This window comes from Punica granatum, chromosome 3, assembly GCF_007655135.1.
Source record: "Punica granatum isolate Tunisia-2019 chromosome 3, ASM765513v2, whole genome shotgun sequence".
Lineage (NCBI taxonomy): Eukaryota > Viridiplantae > Streptophyta > Magnoliopsida > Myrtales > Lythraceae > Punica > Punica granatum.
Genome location: NC_045129.1, coordinates 9,020,619 through 9,037,812, shown reverse-complemented (window position 1 = coordinate 9,037,812; position 17,194 = coordinate 9,020,619). Strand labels below are relative to the sequence as shown.

Here is a 17,194-nt window from a genome sequence, read left to right as displayed (position 1 = left end):
GAGAGATTCTATTTTGGGATCAATTAGATTGTAATAAATATATAAGTATTAATCACGTATATTTAAATAAGTACTAATCAGGTGATTAATTGTCACAAATATTACAAATGTTATTTCTGATCGCATCATCTCGAAGTTAAGACCATTTAAGTACAGACATGAAAATAAAATATTCTTGGTAAATGTGTATGCTATTATCCTACTCCTTTCTTTCTCTTACGATTAAAATCACTTAACTAAATGAATAAGTAGGTAATTAAAAACATTATTTTTAGTTACCCAAAAACAACCACTATCATAAATCATAAAATATAACTAAAACTGTTGTTTACTCTGCCAGCTGTCAAACCATTAAATTTTACTTTTTTTTTTTTTATTTTGTTTCGACTAATTATGACTTATAATATATTATGCAACGCAAGACAACACTTGCTTCCCAGCTAGGTGGAGTAGTGTGTGTCCTTTTTGCTTGCGGTCGCCGGTTCGATTCATGCCGAATTCTTCTTGATCGAGACTGGGAAATGGAAGTAAGGCATGTGTTTCGTGAAGACAATCCATCCAGGTGTTAATTGGCTGGCTTGGTTGGCTCTCTTAACTTCCCTTTGGGTGTTCAATATCTCGATGTTTGTCCTTATGGTTTTAGTCATCTTCTAATAAGAGACATTTATGGGATTGTTATTCATATTCTACGTCTTTGTGTTTAATTCATTTCCGGCTTCGGCCCCTTTGGTTTAAAAAAAAAAAAAAAACTATTTTTGGTAAAATATATATATTAAAAAAAAAAAAAACCACACCCACAAGCACTCACGTCGTCCTCCGGCGCGAAGCAAAGCTTTGTGTCGGCCCCCCTCAGGCAGCTCTGACCGACCGACCGACCGGTGGAGTCCTTGTATTCGTCTCTCCTACCTTAATCTCTTTCTCCTCGTAAATCTGTCTCTGCTCCTCAAACTCATTCGAGCTCTTTCACTTTAGCTATCATCACCTTCTGCCCCTGCCGTTTTCTCCAATTTACTGAGAGCAATTGTTGGTATTGATTGTCGTTATTGTAATAGGACTCGAGCATTTCTGGGAAATTACCTCAAATTGCCCGTCGCCTCTGCCTTGTTTCCCTAAATTGCTGATTAGCTTTCGGTGTTGAACTGTGTTGAAGCAAAGAGGTATGGAGTTGTATGCTAATGAAAGATTCGATTACAAGCTATTGCAGGCTTGCAGCTGCTGCTATTGGGGAATCAGTGTTAATGAAGACTTTATGGCTTATGTAGTGTAGTGCTGGTGAATTTGGAGTCGTAAAATGATGCAATTTCAAGGGAATAGCCGATGAAATCGGATTGTTTAGTCGAAGAATATGTGGAGATTTGTTTCCCGGGCGTACCTTCTTCTCGACAGAGATGTCCTCTGCTTGATATCCGCCAAGCCGAAGACACCACCCTTAAGTTATATCCGCCTGGTTTGTTTAGGTCCCAAGGATCATCAACGCCATCATTCTACGAATCACGGATATGCTAAACCGAGAGAAACCCCGGTATGCCTTGCGAAGAACCAGGACGACTTTGCCCACGATGAAAATCAAGGTGAGTTTGCGGGTGATGTGGAAAAGATATACAGAATCCTCAGAAAGTTCCACTCTAGGAAAGCCAAGTTGGAACTGGCATTACAAGAATCCGGCATTGTCATGCGCCCGGGCTTAGCAGAACGAGTTCTCAAGCGGTGTGGGGATGCGGGCAATTTGGGTTACAGCTTCTTTGTTTGGGCCTCGAAACAACCAGGTTACCGGCACAGCTATGATGTGTACAAGGCGATCATCCGGATATTGGGGAAGATGAGGCATTTTGGCACGGTCTGGGCATTGATAGATGAGATGAGGAAGGAGAATCCTCAATTGATTTCACCTGACTTGTTTGTGGTCTTGATGAGGAGGTTCGCATCTACAAGAATGGTAAAGAAGGCGATAGAAGTATTAGATGAGATGCCCAGGTATGGATGTGAGCCTGATGAGTACGTATTTGGTTGCCTGCTGGATGCTCTCTGTAAGAATGGCAGTGTGAAAGAGGCAGCATCTTTGTTTGAAGACATGAGATATCGATTCACCCCAAGCATCAGGCATTTCACGTCTCTGCTGTATGGTTGGTGCCGGGAAGGGAAGCTCATGGAGGCCAAGCATGTGTTGGTGCAGATGAGGGAAGAAGGCTTTGAACCTGATATTGTGGTTTATAACAACCTATTAAGCGGATACACTCGAGCCCAGAAGATGGGGGATGCATATGATTTGCTGAAGGAGATGATGTGGAAGGGTTGTGAGCCGAATGCAACATCTTACACAACTTTGATACAGGGCCTCTGTACTCAGGAGAAGACAGAAGAAGCGATGCGGGTCCTACACGAGATGGAGAGACGCGGCTGCGAGGCAGATGTCATCACTTACACCACTCTCATCAGCGGCTTCTGCAAGTTGGGCAAAGTAGATAAGGGCTACGAGCTCTTGCAGAGCATGATAAAGCAAGGGCTTCCCCCTGAATCAACGAGTTACTTGCATATCATGCTAGCACATGAGAAGAAGGAAGACCTCGAAGAGTGCCTAAATCTTGTTGAGGAGATGAAGAAGAGTGGGTGTGGACCCAATCTCAATGCATACAACGTGGTGATACGTTTAGCATGCAAGTTGGGGGAGGTTAAGGAAGCTATTCAGGTTTGGAACCAAATCGAAGTGAGCAGGCTTAGCCCAGGAGTTGACACTTTTGTGATCATGGTCCACGGTTTTATCGAGCAAGGCTATCTCGTCGAAGCATGCAAGTACTTTACAGAGATGGTGGGAAGAGGCCTCTTCAATGCCCCTCATTACGGCACATTGAAGGAACTATTGAACTCTTTATTGAGAGGAGATAAGCTTGAACTGGCAAAAGATGTGTGGGGTTGCATTACACGAAAAGGGTGTGATCTTAATGTTTACGCATGGACGATTTGGATCCATGCCCTCTTCTCAAGGGGGCATGTGAAGGAGGCCTGTTCGTATTGTTTGGACATGATGGACTCAGATCTGATGCCGCAGCCCGATACCTTCGCGAAGCTAATGCGAGGCCTCAGGAAGCTCTATAACAGGCAATTTGCAGCTGAGATCACCGAGAAGGTGAGGAAGATGGCAGAGGAAAGACAGGTCACCTTTAAGATGTACAAGCGGAGAGGTGAGAGGGACTTGAAAGAGAAGGCTAAGGCCAAAAAAGAAGGGAGGAAGAGGAGGGCTCGGAGGCGAAGGTGGGGCGGGGCCCGGGCGCGGGCTAATGTGTTTTCCAGGGAAACTTGATCGATAAGCTCTCGAGCACCAAGTGAGCTGCTGATGATGAACCATCATTTCTCTGTCTATCGGACATTATAGGAAAGGCTCTTGCAGGTTGGCTAAATTCAGTGTCTCTACTTATCATATCCTGTGTTAGTGGAATTCCGATTTCATCTTTAGCCTATCACATATTCTGGTTTGCAGGTCGAGGAAGATGCAGAGATTGTGTTCGTGCTGTAGTCTCTCCTCTAGTGACTAGTCTGACACTCAGAGCTCATTGCCCGAAATTGTAGAACTGTTCTTCCTGACTCCGAATTTTAGCCTGATTCTCTATCTGTTCTTCTTGGCTCTGCTCTAATCTCGAAGAATTTTCAAGGCAATGGAGAGGTCAAGGGAAAAAAGCTTTAGTTGCCTAGCCTTGTTTCCCGAATGTTTGTAACATCATGTAACTCCACCAAGTGAATATTGCTTGAGTAATCTGATTTCGTGATGATATATAATCACGGTGAGGGGTGACAAGAATTTCTAGAACAGATTTAATGTTTAAAGATTAGTATGATGTAGAGATTCTTTTGGTCCAATATACGTAATTATAACATAAGAGATGACCAGAAATGGGACAGCATCCGAACCAAGCTTCTAATTGTTACGCTCCTGTCTTTTGATCTGCATATGGTCGAATTCCAGGATTGGCAAAATCGATGTTCGATGTTATATGCATCTGACAATCTCCTTGAGATAATTGCAGTCCAAATTTTGTAGTACTATCCCGCCGTGAAGCGTTAATATTTACTGCAAGAACTTGTCAACGTTCAGAAGATCTCCTTCCTTCAGGAAATGCGGCGTCGTCACCAACTGCAAGCCGGAACTAACCGATGGTAGTTTGCTGGAATTTCATGTCCCGGCATTTCTACGTCCAACACGAGCAAGAAAACCAGCTTTAATTGGAAGAACGGATCTCCCAGAACCGCACTGCAAATGAGAAGATGATTTTACGGTTAGAAAGGTGTCTTAATAAGTATATATACAGTCTCCGGTGAATTCTGGTCAGGTCACTCGATCCATGAGATTATTTACGGCCTTCTGCTACGTTAACGGACCGGAGAAGAAATTACCTTCTCGCATCTGAGAAAAAAGAGACGATTTTCCCCGGGAGAGAATGCTAATAATGCGGAAAGTTTACGTACTAATGTATCGTCGCAGAATCCCTTCAAAATTTTTCGGAGCGAATCTCCCTTTGACAACTAATCTCTGTTGCCCATCCAGTGATCCTGCCAGCAAGAAGGCCATAACACGGTCGGGCTGGCGATGCATCCTAAGTTTAATTTATCAAACAAACGATCAGAATCGATACATAATCTACACAACTTCCACAAGATGAAGTAAATCGTAGAGAGTAGGGAGGTGGACTTACGACTTGCAGAGATCCATGAAGTTTACGAAAACAGTTTTCTTCGTACCCTCCCGAAGAACCTGCAGAGGCCTCATAACTGTGCGGCGCCTATCTCCTGCGAGCTCCAGGTTGTTCTCACGAAGGATGTTAAACACCCTGCCAAGAAGCCGAGAACATAATATGTCAATATACACCAGAGCACAAATCGGTATGTGCCAAAATTTCACTACCATTCAACCGGAAACGAAATGATTTTGAGGATCAAGGAATGACCAAAACCAGCAACAGCCTGAATTGTATGAACTGTTGGTATGCATGGAATACTATGAACTTTTCCGAGAATCAACGTAACAGAAAATCATGCCGAGTTAAGTAAAACTCGTATAAACTACAGTCCGAGCACTAGAATTAGGAACTGTAGTATCACCTCCTCATAATGGTAATTGCGATCACTCCCTTCCCAACTGGAACGGCGCTGTGGAGGAATTCCATCTCTTTCTTCATCGTCACCTGCTTTAATCCAATAGGGCCAGAAGAGATCAGCTCTTTTAGTTAGGGTGCTTGCTCATTACGGACGAAAAAGAGGACAATGATAATGAAACTCTCTTACCTTCCAAACCACCCGTAAGAAGTTCGTTCTCACCATTCAACGCGCTGCTCTCTGCCTATTTATGGTGAGGCATGTCTCTTTAGATAACCGTACTAGCTACAAGTCTATGTTTAAAGTCATGGTATAAAACTTCGGGAGCATCACGACTTACGGGTTTCTTCTTCTTCTTCTTCTTCTTCTTCTTCTTCTTTAAACCAGTGAAGGTATTATCTGTTCCATCAGAAACTGCAGAGTAAGGGAAACAGATTAGCTCTCCGAACCTATACTGAAACTCCGAATAACTCTTTGGTTGATTAAGATCGGAACCAATTGCCCAAAAGCGTGTGTTCACGCATCCAAGGAACCAGACAAATTCTCAGTTTTATCAGCCAATTTGTCCGCAGAGTCGTCTGCAAGATCCAGAACGACGACTTTCTTCTTCTTCTTCTTCTTCTTCTTCTTCTTCTTCTTGTAAGTAGGATCAAATGGGGCAAGCTGCAATTTCAGGCAGTGAAACTACAGAACAACTGAAGGCAAGTCGATGAAATGTATTCCCGAGAAAGTGCATCGTAAAGGCCTGTCCTTTCCTTTCCTTTGACAAAGCCAGAGAAAATCCAATTTTAAAGCCATCACGCATAAAGTGGTTGATTGGATGAGATGAGGCCCAATGAAATTGATTAATTCCAGAAGTAGTGGAGTTGAGCCTCAGGGCGTACTTTTGGAACCTCAACATCATTTACAATACGAAATACGAACAGACCAGAGACGAATATAACCGTTCAGCTCAATGACAGACTCAGCAAATTCCATGCTTTCATCTCAATCGGGAAAAATTGCCATGACATTGTCGAGAATAGATAAACTCGCTTCTGTAACCTCATCCTTTGCATCATTGGGAGCTTCTTCTACCATGAAAGCTGATGCAAGACGAAGGAAGAGGGAAAAAAGAGGAAGAAGAAAAGCAGTACAGTCAAATAACGAGAGAACTCAATTCTTCATTTGGACAGAGAAATGCAAGCGAATGAGCGGGATCGTCGTATACTGTCTTGATAAACAGATGGGGATGGAGGAGAAGGTGAGGTGATTCTGCAGATCGAACAAAGGATGGAGCAAGAAGGTGAGGTGATTCCGCGTATCGAACAAGATTTAGTTGGGGAAGAGATTTAACGAGGAAAAAAGATCTGAAACTCTGGGCAGTTCGCAGGGAATTGGTTCCCAAGGAAGGGGGCGAAGAAGAAGGGGGGGAAGCAGGCTTTGAACGAGGCTTCAGCCGCTAATTTGCGGGTAGTTTGAGTGAGTGTCTATTTATGCTCTAACTGACACTTTTTTTTGGCTCGTCATGATCTAACTGACACTTATTTATCTCTGTTGGATCATTTAAAATTGGGGGAGAAAAAAAAAAAAAAAGCTGTTTTTCCATCTGGGAATTATCGAGCTCGGATCCATTGCAATTTCTTCATATGATCTTCGAGAGCTGTCGAGCTTAGATCCATTGTGCTTCGTTCCATAGGTATTTGGGGTTGTAGACATCCAATTGACGGCTTTTTATATCACCTTTATGCATCAAATTGTTTAGGTAATGAGGAAGTAATCTCATTTCACAAGATATCGTATATCAGCGCTCAAGCAATATAGTCCGGAGCGGACACTGTATTTTATTGATAGCAAAGCAATTTCATAAGTTTTTGCCTTGGAGCACTGGACGGCTTATTACATATGCAGATCCATGGAGCGCCAACTACTTCACATTTAGCTCATCCACACCTAGAGCAATCAAACGAAGTTTTCAACTACGAGAGAGACTAGTTTAGCCAAACAAGCATCGGTGAAGTATATGCTTACGCACAATGGAATGCCCGAATTATGTCAATCTTATTGAACCATCTGAAGTATGCATTCGATGCGAATAAACAGATAACAAGATGCCAAAATGCCAACAACAAAGTACTAAATCCAGACAGAACGCTTAAGCGCTGAACAAAGGATATTCCAACAAATCCAACTCATCAGTCATCGATCTCAATGATGCTTACTCTCAAAAAGACCATCAGGACCTGCACAATGAGCATAAAGAAGATTCATTAATTACACATACAAGGTAAATTCTCAGATGTGCAGGACCAATGAGTTTAATAATATTTTTCCCTTGACAGGTTGGTCAATATAAACAGATTTAATGATGGGGAAAACTATAGATCAAGATTGCTTATTCCATAATAATGAGGACGATCATCTGAATCAGAGATACTGTGCTACAGTACCCAACCAAGTACCGGCAATCATTATGATCGATCAATTGCAAGTCCAGGAGACTCTTGGTGCAGTTCCTTGCTTCTGGCCCATGCTCAACTCAACTAGTTAAATTGCACCGAGTTTACTATTCACTTCTACAATCCGGTGAAGGTATTATGCAACATGCTTACTTGCATCGGCAAAGTTCAGGTCCACTCGTCATTAACCTCATATTATTGGACCATATAAGCCTTACAACCAGCCATCAACACTAATGGACTAATTAGTCTCCATCCAAAGATGAGAATTCAATATATCATCAAGTCAATTCATTTGAAGTCACATTGAGCTGCTACTCTTCTAGGTAAAATAAGCTCCTCATTCGACATACTTTCAAAATTAAGAAGAAATATACATAAAATACAATTCAACCCTGATATATCCGAATCATGCTGGAAGTCATATAAGCAGATTGATTTCAATGCGATAAAATGGAATAAGATGAGGACAGGAGACAGCTTTGCAAAATTAAAGTGCACCTTTCACACAAAAGAACATGAAAGACATAAAACATAAGTTTGTCTAGGTTCAACAATCAGCAAATGCAGGCTACTTCATGGAACATGAACAAAAACCTCTGCGAGAAAATATGAAAAACAGAGTGCATGATTCAGCAAGCGTACCCCATGGGAACTCCTTGTTGCGAATGTGCAAGTATGAGTATGGCTGCAATTAGAATCATCAATATAGAGAATCAGTTGACACGACAAAAAGTACGTAATACATTATTACGTACAGCACGAGATTTTTGCCAATTCACAATCGGAGCCCGACAGCATGTGCCCAGATGTGAGCACTGCATGTAGAGCATCTCGTCTTGTGTTGCACTCGCAGCTAAAACCTATAGAAAAACGATGAAACATTCGCATAGTTAAAAAAGAAAGCTCACGAGAGGTTCTTCATGGTGAGGATGCCCCTTTGAGAGATTGTAGATGGCCAGAACAGTGCAAGTTGCGATGCCAAGATATGTTATCTTCTCCCATTTCGCCGTTTCATCTAGTAAACATCCATGATCAAAATCCAAAATTAAGCTCATTGAACAAATCAAAAGAGCAAACACAATCATTCTCCAGCCAGCAATCTCAACGAAATTGACTCCGTTGGTGATTCTTAGTATACAAACTATCCATTTGGTTCTCCTTCAAACGAAGGGGAATGAAACCCTAACAGAAACCATACAGCAACCAATCTTAAATCCATAACACCAATCACACGAGCAAAATTGTTATCAGAGCCAATCCACCTTATGCTCGGCAAGATCATCAAACAGAACATTGATTTACAAACGGCCGAAAAACAAAAAGGATCTGGAAAATGAAATAAGCAGGAAAATATCGCCGCAACAATGAGGAAAAGAGAGGCGAAGGGAGAATACAGGCATCGTCGTGGCCCGCAGAGGAAGCGAAGGATCGCTTGGGGGCAGCGGAGGGGCGGGAGCCGCCGCGTAGGGCGGTTCGGAGAGCAGATCGTGCCATTGCCGTCGCCATAGCTGAGCTAGTCTCTCAACCTCACTATCTGTAATTCGGCGTTGACGGTAATTCATTAACAAAGGCTGCTCTTATAGCTTCTGGTAAGGTCCTCAGAAAAAGCTCTATCTGCCTTTTAGCCCCTTATCTTTGAATAAAATTACTAAAACACCCATGTAATATGTCCATTGTGAAAGTAGACTCGGTTATTTTTTGGGCTTAGATTTGGTTCGGATGGAAGTCGGGTACAGCTAGCGCCCGGGCTTAGTCGGTTTAAATTTCTATGCCCAGCCAGCACAAGCAGAATACCTCATGTCGTATGAACTCTTGACTCGTTCCACAAGTTGGTAAGATGAACTTTATTGACCAAGTTAAACCACAATCAGCGTACTCATAGAACGATGCTCTTATTTATAAAGTCGGTCGAATCATCATATATATGCAAGCCTGTCATACATTACTTACCATTTCGGGTCTGCTTTATTTAGCAAAATATTAATTTCAGTTGGATCTGTGCTCATTCATTTGAGTGGCGGGCGGGAGAAAATTACTACCGAAATTAAAACAAATCATACTGGTACGTAGCATAACCAAAGTGTTAGAAAGCTGAATATTCAACCTCGAGTTTTTACAAGTAGTTGGGTCTACTTTCGGCCCAAATAATGTTTAGGGCTTGGCCTTAGATGAGTGTGAGAAATACATGGTATCCAACACATGGTCGTGAGGAAAAAGAAAGATCACTAAATCAAAGTAAGTCCAACACATGGTATCCTAATTCTGCGGCGAAGATGGATCCAAATGTTCAGAAGTGGAACCATCGCCTTCCCAACCGAGATGAACGTTGGTCGCAGGATTGTCATAGAAGCCTGCACGGGAAGTCCCAGCAGCAGCAGAGATTATCACAGAAGAAGGGGCAGCAGCCTGTTCGAGCTCATTGATCAGCATCCCCATCGCAGCTATGTTCACGACCAGCTTCTTGGGGACTCTGCTCATTCATCGCAGTGCCCCACCATGTCTGCTCCGTCTCCCCGTCCATCACCATGAGCTTCCATATCTCCCTACCTCTTCGTGTTTCTCCCTTCAGCCTCTTTAATACCTCGATGTACGCACCAGCCTCATGCTCCCGGAAATACGATTCCTGCCTCAGCTGGCTTTGAAATATATGAGAAAACCCCATCACTAGTTAGCACAGAACGTAGGATCTAATTCTCAGGAGCACAGATACGATCACGCACTTGATGGAGCAATACATGGCAGAAGTGTCACATTCCTTCCTTGAATAGGCAACCTGCCTTGGTGGACCCCTAGGCTTGTTCGACCTCAATAAAACCTTCCTAGGGGCTAAGGTCGCAAAAAAGTTTTTACTAATGGAAAGAATATTTGTAAATTTTGTTTCAATTACATAAAAGAAAATGTAGGGCCTTTTATGTTGCTCTAAAAGGCTAAATTATCTTTTGAAATCATTGGTACAAAAAATTTGATAAAAATAACGACCCTTCTCACTAGTGAAAGCTCTTTTGCTACCCTGACACCTAGGAAGGTTTCGTTGAGGTCCACCAAGGCAAGTTGAGCGGTCAAGGAAGGAATGTGACGTCTGTACCATGTATTGCTTCATCGAGTGCAAGTTGGTGCTCTTGCTCCCAAGAATTATCAGGTGCTACCCTATGTGCCTAACCTTTGGGAGGAATTGTCTCAGATTTCATGGCTTGAGGCAAGAATTGCAATTTCGGCAGTACGAGGCAGCTTTTCTCCGACAGGCCCAGAGGGAAGTACATTGAAAGGCCGAGGGAAGATAAACAAAGGTGTGGAGAATTAGAAAAGCACCTTAAAAAATGGATGGAAAGAGAGAGCAAACCCGGTGGAACACTCCGATCAATGAGCAAAGTCCCCAAGGAGCTGATCGCGAGCATGACCGCGATGAAGAAGCTGACGGATGAGCTCCACAAGCACCTTGTTGAACATGAACGGGCTGCTACGTACCTCCTCTTCAGCAACCACCTCTGCTGCTGTCGGGCCCTTCTCTTTCGGTCTTCTATGTTTTATGTCAATCCTGCAACCGATGTTCCATTTTTTATAAAATCTACAAAATATATCGCATGAATCAGATGAATTAACGTATTCTCTCGAATATGCTCATAGATGAGAATCTTCCAGATTCAGCCAAAACAATATAATGTAATTTTACATCAGTGTATAATATATATTCATAAATTATATAAAACTCATATTTGTGAAAAGATGTGGATGAAGAGAGACTTGGTTAATGGTCCTCTTATATAGCGTTAAAACCTATCGATCATTAAGACTGTATTTAGGTATATAATTCACTTACCATGCATGTCTTGATTCATTTTATATATTGTAAGAAACTTCCATAGAATTTATGGAGGTATACGTCTACAAACATCTTCGGATAACCAATCCTCCTCACTGAATAACTCTCGCATCATTTTTCCACCCTTTTTTTTGTATCTATTTTACATTTCTTATTACATTAGGGTCATCCCATAATTTTATACATATGAAAGCAAGATGTGTAGGCAAATCGACTCATCAAGTTCCAATTGAAATAGGATCCACACAAGGAAAAACACTTTCCATTAGTTGGTTATTAGGGGCATTCCAAAATTCCAGTTGGAGTGGGAATCATATTACTTAATATAGACTTGTGAGTTATATATACCGTATAAAAGCTTAAGACTTGGGCTTGATTTGGAAGTGTTGTTACTGATATACAATTGCAGAAATATAATTGCTAAAAACTAAAAGTATTGATTACAGAACAAAAAAATGTTCGGGACTTGGAAGGCCATACGCTAAAACTGTTGAAATTTAAACTAATGCTTAAAGTAGAGAATAAGCAAAAATGGGAAATCAATCACATTTATGACTGCTGAAATTAACAACAATCATTGTTTTGAAATATTTCGTGAAGCTTTATTGAAAGTATATATCATATAAGAATGCATATCATTTAATTTCAAAATAGTTTTAGTAATAAACCTAATATTAAGTTATCAAATCAGTCTTTAGGCAATTTTGTATTTTAAGTTATTTTGAGAAATTAGTTACATTTACTTGTTAATGCCCGCCCAAGGTGTATACTACCGACAGCTTTGTTATAGAAAAACAAGGACTATGCCTACGCATTGCCGAGTATGATAAATTATTTAATTTATTTAATTGTCAATTACTTTTTAGAGAACTTTTAATATATTTGTGAATTGATTTAACGTTTCACTTTAAAATTTATAATGTTTATTTACATTTTTTAATATAATATTAAATGTAATAATTTTTTTAAATATACAAAAAATATTAAAACATTAAATGAGAATTATAAAAATAGTGCTCCCACGTATTAAATAGTTATTTTGACATTTGTTTATAATAGGTAATAAGTTAAATATTATAGGAATGAAAATTTTAATTGCTATAATCTAATCATACAAAAAAAATGAAATGGAAAATAATATACATAATATTGTTTTATTATGAAAGAAAAAATTATCTAATATAATTAAGAAAAATCAAATTACAATTATAAGAAGAAGTAATTTGATTCGTATGAGATTATTATTGTTAATTATAAAACATTACGAAAAGAACTTATGTTATAGAAAATGTATATTATACATACGATGTGAATTAAAAAATATAAGAGAAATAGTTATAATTTAAACTTAAATTTACGTACATACGAGCATATCGATTTGAGAGAAACATATCGAGTTATGGTGTAAAGAGAAATAACAGTAGTAAGAAAATAGTGTAGAAAATGAAGTTTCTCGTACTCTATTTATGGGACATATAGAACATTGAAGTTAAAAATGCATTTCATATTTCAAGAAAAAACTTTGAAATTTTTGAAATTTTGAAATTTTCAAAAAAGAATATCCAATTATATCCCTAAATACGAATAATGTAAATGAATATCTAAAATTCGTTGAACCGAACATACAAGAACTTGCAAAATTCATTTAATTTAAATTAATAGATACATTAATCTATTTCTGCAATAGATGGGCACATGAATCTTTTTATTAAAAATTTATTTTTTTCTTAATAGACTAAGAGGCAAGTAACCACGAGTTAAGGGTTTGTCAAAGGAAATGTGCTTTTTATTTTTATATATTATAATAGAAAGTTGTTTTCGCTCTACAAAAGTTTCTGGTTTTATACTTTATTAATGAAAAGAAAATCACATTTGTATGAGCACCATTCCAATCGAATAGCAAGTAGATGACTGACAACCATATAATATTCATATATATGCTTGTTCATTGCTTTGCATACCCAATATTAAGTGAATAGAGTTGTACATCGGATTCATCTGACTTATATATTCACTAATTTGATGTGCTCAGAAGACACCAGGGATACCGCAAATCATATCGACTATGGCCTTGTTTGGCACGAAGAGATAGAAAGTGAAGGGAATGCAGTATATATGAATATAAAATATGTGGAATTTTGCGTGGCGATTCATTTTAGAGATTATTTCTATTCCTTCATGCCATATATGACCTATATCTGTACTTTGTATGTGTTGTTGATAATTTTAAGTTTTTCTTTTTCCAATTATAAAGGAAGTATACAGGTATAGTATAATGAAATATAATTCATAAAAGCTAATAAATGAACACGGGTAGTCTCATCATGAGTATCACATATTGCACATATTGGTTATCAGGTTAAACCACAAACGGCTCACTCATAGAACGATGCTCTTGTTTATGAAGTCGGTCGAATCATCATATATATGCAAGTCTGTCATACATTGTTTACCATTTTGGGCCTGCTTCATTTAGCAAATGTTAATTTCAGTTGGATCTCTGCTCATTCATTTGAGTTGCGAGCGGGAGAAAATTACAACCGAAATTAAAACAAGTCATACTGGTATGCAGCATAATCAAAGCGTTAGAAAGCAGAATACTCAACCTCGAGTTTTTACTAGTAGTTGGGTCTAATTTCCGCCCAAATAATGTTCAGGGCTTGGCCTTAGGTGAGTTTGAGAAATATATATCTGAATGAAGCATTTGGGGTCGTGAAACTGCAAATACATGGTATCCAACACATGGTCGTGAGGAAAAAGAAAGGTCACTAAATCAAAGTAAGTCCAACACATGGTATCCTAATTCTGCAACGAAGATGGATCCAAATGTTCAGAAGTAGAACCATCGCCTTCCCGACCGAGATGAACGTTGGTCGCAGGATTGTCATAGAAGCCTGCACGGGAAGTCCCAGCAGCAGCAGAGATCATCATGGAAGAAGAGGCAGCAGCCTGTTCGACAAGGTGCTGGTCGAGCTCATTCATCAGCTTCTCCATCGCTACTTTGTTTGCGATCAGCTCCTTGGGGACTCTGCTCATTCATCAGAGTGTTTCACCATGTCTGCTCCGTGTCCCCGTCCATCACCAGTAGCTTCCATAACTCCCTACCTCTTCATGTTTCTCCCTTCAGCCTCTTTAATACCTCGATGTACGCACCAGCCTCTTGCTCCCAGAAATACGATTCCTGCCTCAGCTGGCTTTGAAATGTATGAGACAACCCCATCACTAGTTAGCACAGAACGTGGGATCTAATTCTCTGGAGCCCGGGTACGATCATGCTCTCGATGAAGCAATACATGGAAGAGGTGTCACATTCCTTCCTTGAATGGGCAACCTCTTGGAAAAGAATATTATTTATACTAATGGAAAAGAATATAATTTTTATATTTTGTTTCAATTACGTAAAGGAGAATATAGGCCCTTTTTTGTTACTTTGAAAGGCTAAATTCTCTTATGAAATCACTGCTACAAAACATTTGATAAAAATAACGTCCCTTTTCACTAGTGAAAGCTCTTTTGCTACCCGGACACCTAGGAAGGTTTCATTGAGGTCAACTAAGCCAAGGAGGTCCACCAAGGCAAGTTGCGCGGTCAAGGAAGGAATATGACATCTGTACCATGTATTGCTTCATCGAGTGCAATACACTATGTGCCTGATCTTTGGGGGGATTATCTCAGATTTCATGGCTTGAGGCAAGAATTGCAATTTTGGCAGCACGAGGCAGCTTTTCTTGAATCAAAAGGCTCGACTCTGAGAGGCCCAGAGGGAGGTACATTGAGAGGCCGAGGGAAGATAAACAAAGGTGTGGGGAATTAGAAAAGCTCCTTAAAAATGGATGGAGAGAGAGAGCAAACCCCGTGGAACACTCCGATCAATGAGCAAAGTCCCCAAAGAGCGGATCACGAGCATGGCCGCGATGAACAAGCTGACGGATGAGCTCCACAAGCACCTGAACATGAACGGGCTGCTACGTACCTCCTCTTCTGCGACCACCTCTGCTGCTGTCGGGCCCTTCTTTTTCGGTCTTCTAAATTTTATGTCAATCCTGCAACCAATGTTTCATTTTTTTTATAAAATCTACAAAATATATCACATGCATCAGATAAATTAACGTAATCTCTCGAATGGGCTCATAGATGAGAATCTTCCAGATTCAGCCAAAACAATAGTTATATAATGTAATTTTACATCAGTGTATAAAATATATTCATAAATTATATAAAACTCATATTTTGTGATAAGAGGTGAATGAAGAGAGACTTGGTTAATGATCCTCTTATATAGTGCTAAAACCTACCGATCATTAAGACTGTATTTAGGTATATAATTCACTTACCATGCATGTCTTGATTCATTTTATTTATTATTAGAATCTTCCATAGAATTTATGGAGCTATACCTCTACAAACATATTCGGATAACCAATCCTACTCACTGAAAAACTCTCGCATCATTTTTGCTCCCTTTTTTTTTTTTTACATACTTTACATTTCTTATTACATTAGGATTTTCCGATAATTTTATACATATGAAAGCAAGATGTGAAGGCGGATTGACTCATCAAGTTCCCATTGAATTACGATCCATACAAGGAAAAGCACATGGCATTCGTTTGTTATTAAGGGCTTTCCAAAATTCCAGTTGGAGTGCGAATCGTGTTGCCTAATATGGACTTGTGAGTTATATATACCGTATAAAAGCTTAAGACTTGGGCTTGATTTGGAAATGTTATTACTGATATACAAATGAAGAAATATAATTCTAAAAACTAAAAGTATTGATTACGGGAAAAAAAAATTAAACTGTTCGGGACATGGGAGACCATACTCTAAAACTGTTAAAATCAAAACTAATGCTTAAAGTAGGGAATAAGCAAAAATAGGAAATCAATCATGTTTATGACTGCTAAAATTAATAACAGTCATTGTTTTGAAAAATTTCTTGAAGCTTTAGTGAAAGTATATATCATATAATCATGCATATTATTTAATTTCAAAACAATTTTAGTAATAACCTAATGTTAAGTTATCCAATCAGTCTTTAGGTAATTTTGTATTTTAAGTTGTTTTTAGAAATTAGTTACATTTACATATTAATGCCCGCGCAAGGTCTATACTACCAAAAGCTTTGTTATAGAAAAACAAGGATTACGCCTGCGTGCTGCGCGGGCTTTAGAAATTATTTAATTTATTTAATTTTTAATTACTTCTTAGAAAACTTTTAATACATTTGTGAATTGATTTAATGTTTTACTTTAAAATTTATAGTGTTTATTTACATTTTTAATAAAATTTTAAATGTTATAATTTTTTAAATATAAAAATAATAATAAATAATAAAACATTAAATGAGAATTAAAAAAATAGAGCTCTCGCGTATTACATAGTGTTTTTTTAAATAATTTTGACATTTGTTTAAAATAGATAATAAGTTAAATAGAATAGGAATGAAAATTTTAATTGCAATAATCTAATCATACAAAAATGGTATGGAAAATAATATACCTAATATTTTTTTATTATGAAAGAAAAAAATTATCTAATATAATTAAGAAAAATCAAATTGCAATCATAAGAATAAGTAATTTGATTCGTATGAGATTATTGTTGTTAATTATAAAACATTACAAAAAGAACTTATGTTATAGAAAATGTATATTATACACCCGATGTGAATTAAAAAATTTAAGAGAAATAGTTATAACTTAAACTTAAATTTAAAATGCAGTATATCGATAGTGAGAGAAACATCTTGAGGTATAGTGTAAAGAGAAATAACAGTAGAAAGAAACTAGTCTAGAAAATGAAGTTTTCCGTACTCTATTTATAGGACATATAGTACATTGAAGTT

At 38.7% G+C, this 17,194-nt stretch overlaps 3 protein-coding genes across 7 annotated transcripts; 1 reads left to right on the top strand and 2 right to left on the bottom strand.

Annotated features, from left to right (window-relative positions):
* The first annotated feature begins 417 nt into the window (after positions 1 to 417).
* Positions 418 to 3,804, top strand: LOC116200670 (pentatricopeptide repeat-containing protein At3g49730-like). 4 transcript variants are annotated; one of them, XM_031531512.1, is made up of 4 exons: positions 418 to 889; positions 1,053 to 1,157; positions 1,263 to 3,385; positions 3,476 to 3,804. In XM_031531512.1, the coding sequence occupies exon 3, from the start codon at positions 1,346 to 1,348 to the stop codon at positions 3,296 to 3,298; it is 1,953 nt and encodes a 650-aa protein (XP_031387372.1). In that variant the 5' UTR covers positions 418 to 889; positions 1,053 to 1,157; positions 1,263 to 1,345; the 3' UTR covers positions 3,299 to 3,385; positions 3,476 to 3,804. The 4 variants fall into 4 exon arrangements, with proteins under 4 accessions (XP_031387372.1, XP_031387371.1, XP_031387369.1 ...); XM_031531511.1 differs by lacking the exon at positions 1,053 to 1,157 and having other exon boundaries at positions 1,205 to 3,385; XM_031531509.1 differs by having other exon boundaries at positions 1,053 to 3,385.
* Positions 3,798 to 6,532, bottom strand: LOC116200672 (eukaryotic translation initiation factor 2 subunit beta-like). Of its 2 annotated transcripts, none has more exons than XR_004155717.1 (6): positions 5,426 to 6,532; positions 5,275 to 5,329; positions 5,092 to 5,174; positions 4,686 to 4,820; positions 4,387 to 4,586; positions 3,798 to 4,243 (listed from the first exon to the last, which is right to left on the bottom strand). XR_004155717.1 is itself a non-coding variant. In XM_031531513.1 (6 exons), the coding sequence occupies exons 2-6, from the start codon at positions 5,308 to 5,310 to the stop codon at positions 4,212 to 4,214; spliced, it is 414 nt and encodes a 137-aa protein (XP_031387373.1). In that variant the 5' UTR covers positions 5,311 to 5,329; positions 5,426 to 6,531; the 3' UTR covers positions 3,798 to 4,211. The 2 variants fall into 2 exon arrangements, 1 of the variants encoding a protein (XP_031387373.1); XM_031531513.1 differs by having other exon boundaries at positions 4,459 to 4,586; positions 5,426 to 6,531.
* Positions 6,533 to 6,875: 343 nt separating this feature from the next.
* On the bottom strand, positions 6,876 to 9,096 carry LOC116202006 (cytochrome c oxidase subunit 6a, mitochondrial). Its single transcript, XM_031533513.1, has 4 exons — positions 8,921 to 9,096; positions 8,435 to 8,541; positions 8,169 to 8,211; positions 6,876 to 7,307 (listed from the first exon to the last, which is right to left on the bottom strand). Exons 1-4 carry the CDS (start codon positions 9,030 to 9,032, stop codon positions 7,273 to 7,275), a joined length of 297 nt encoding a protein of 98 aa, XP_031389373.1. The 5' UTR covers positions 9,033 to 9,096; the 3' UTR covers positions 6,876 to 7,272.
* Between the last annotated feature and the right edge of the window lie 8,098 nt (positions 9,097 to 17,194).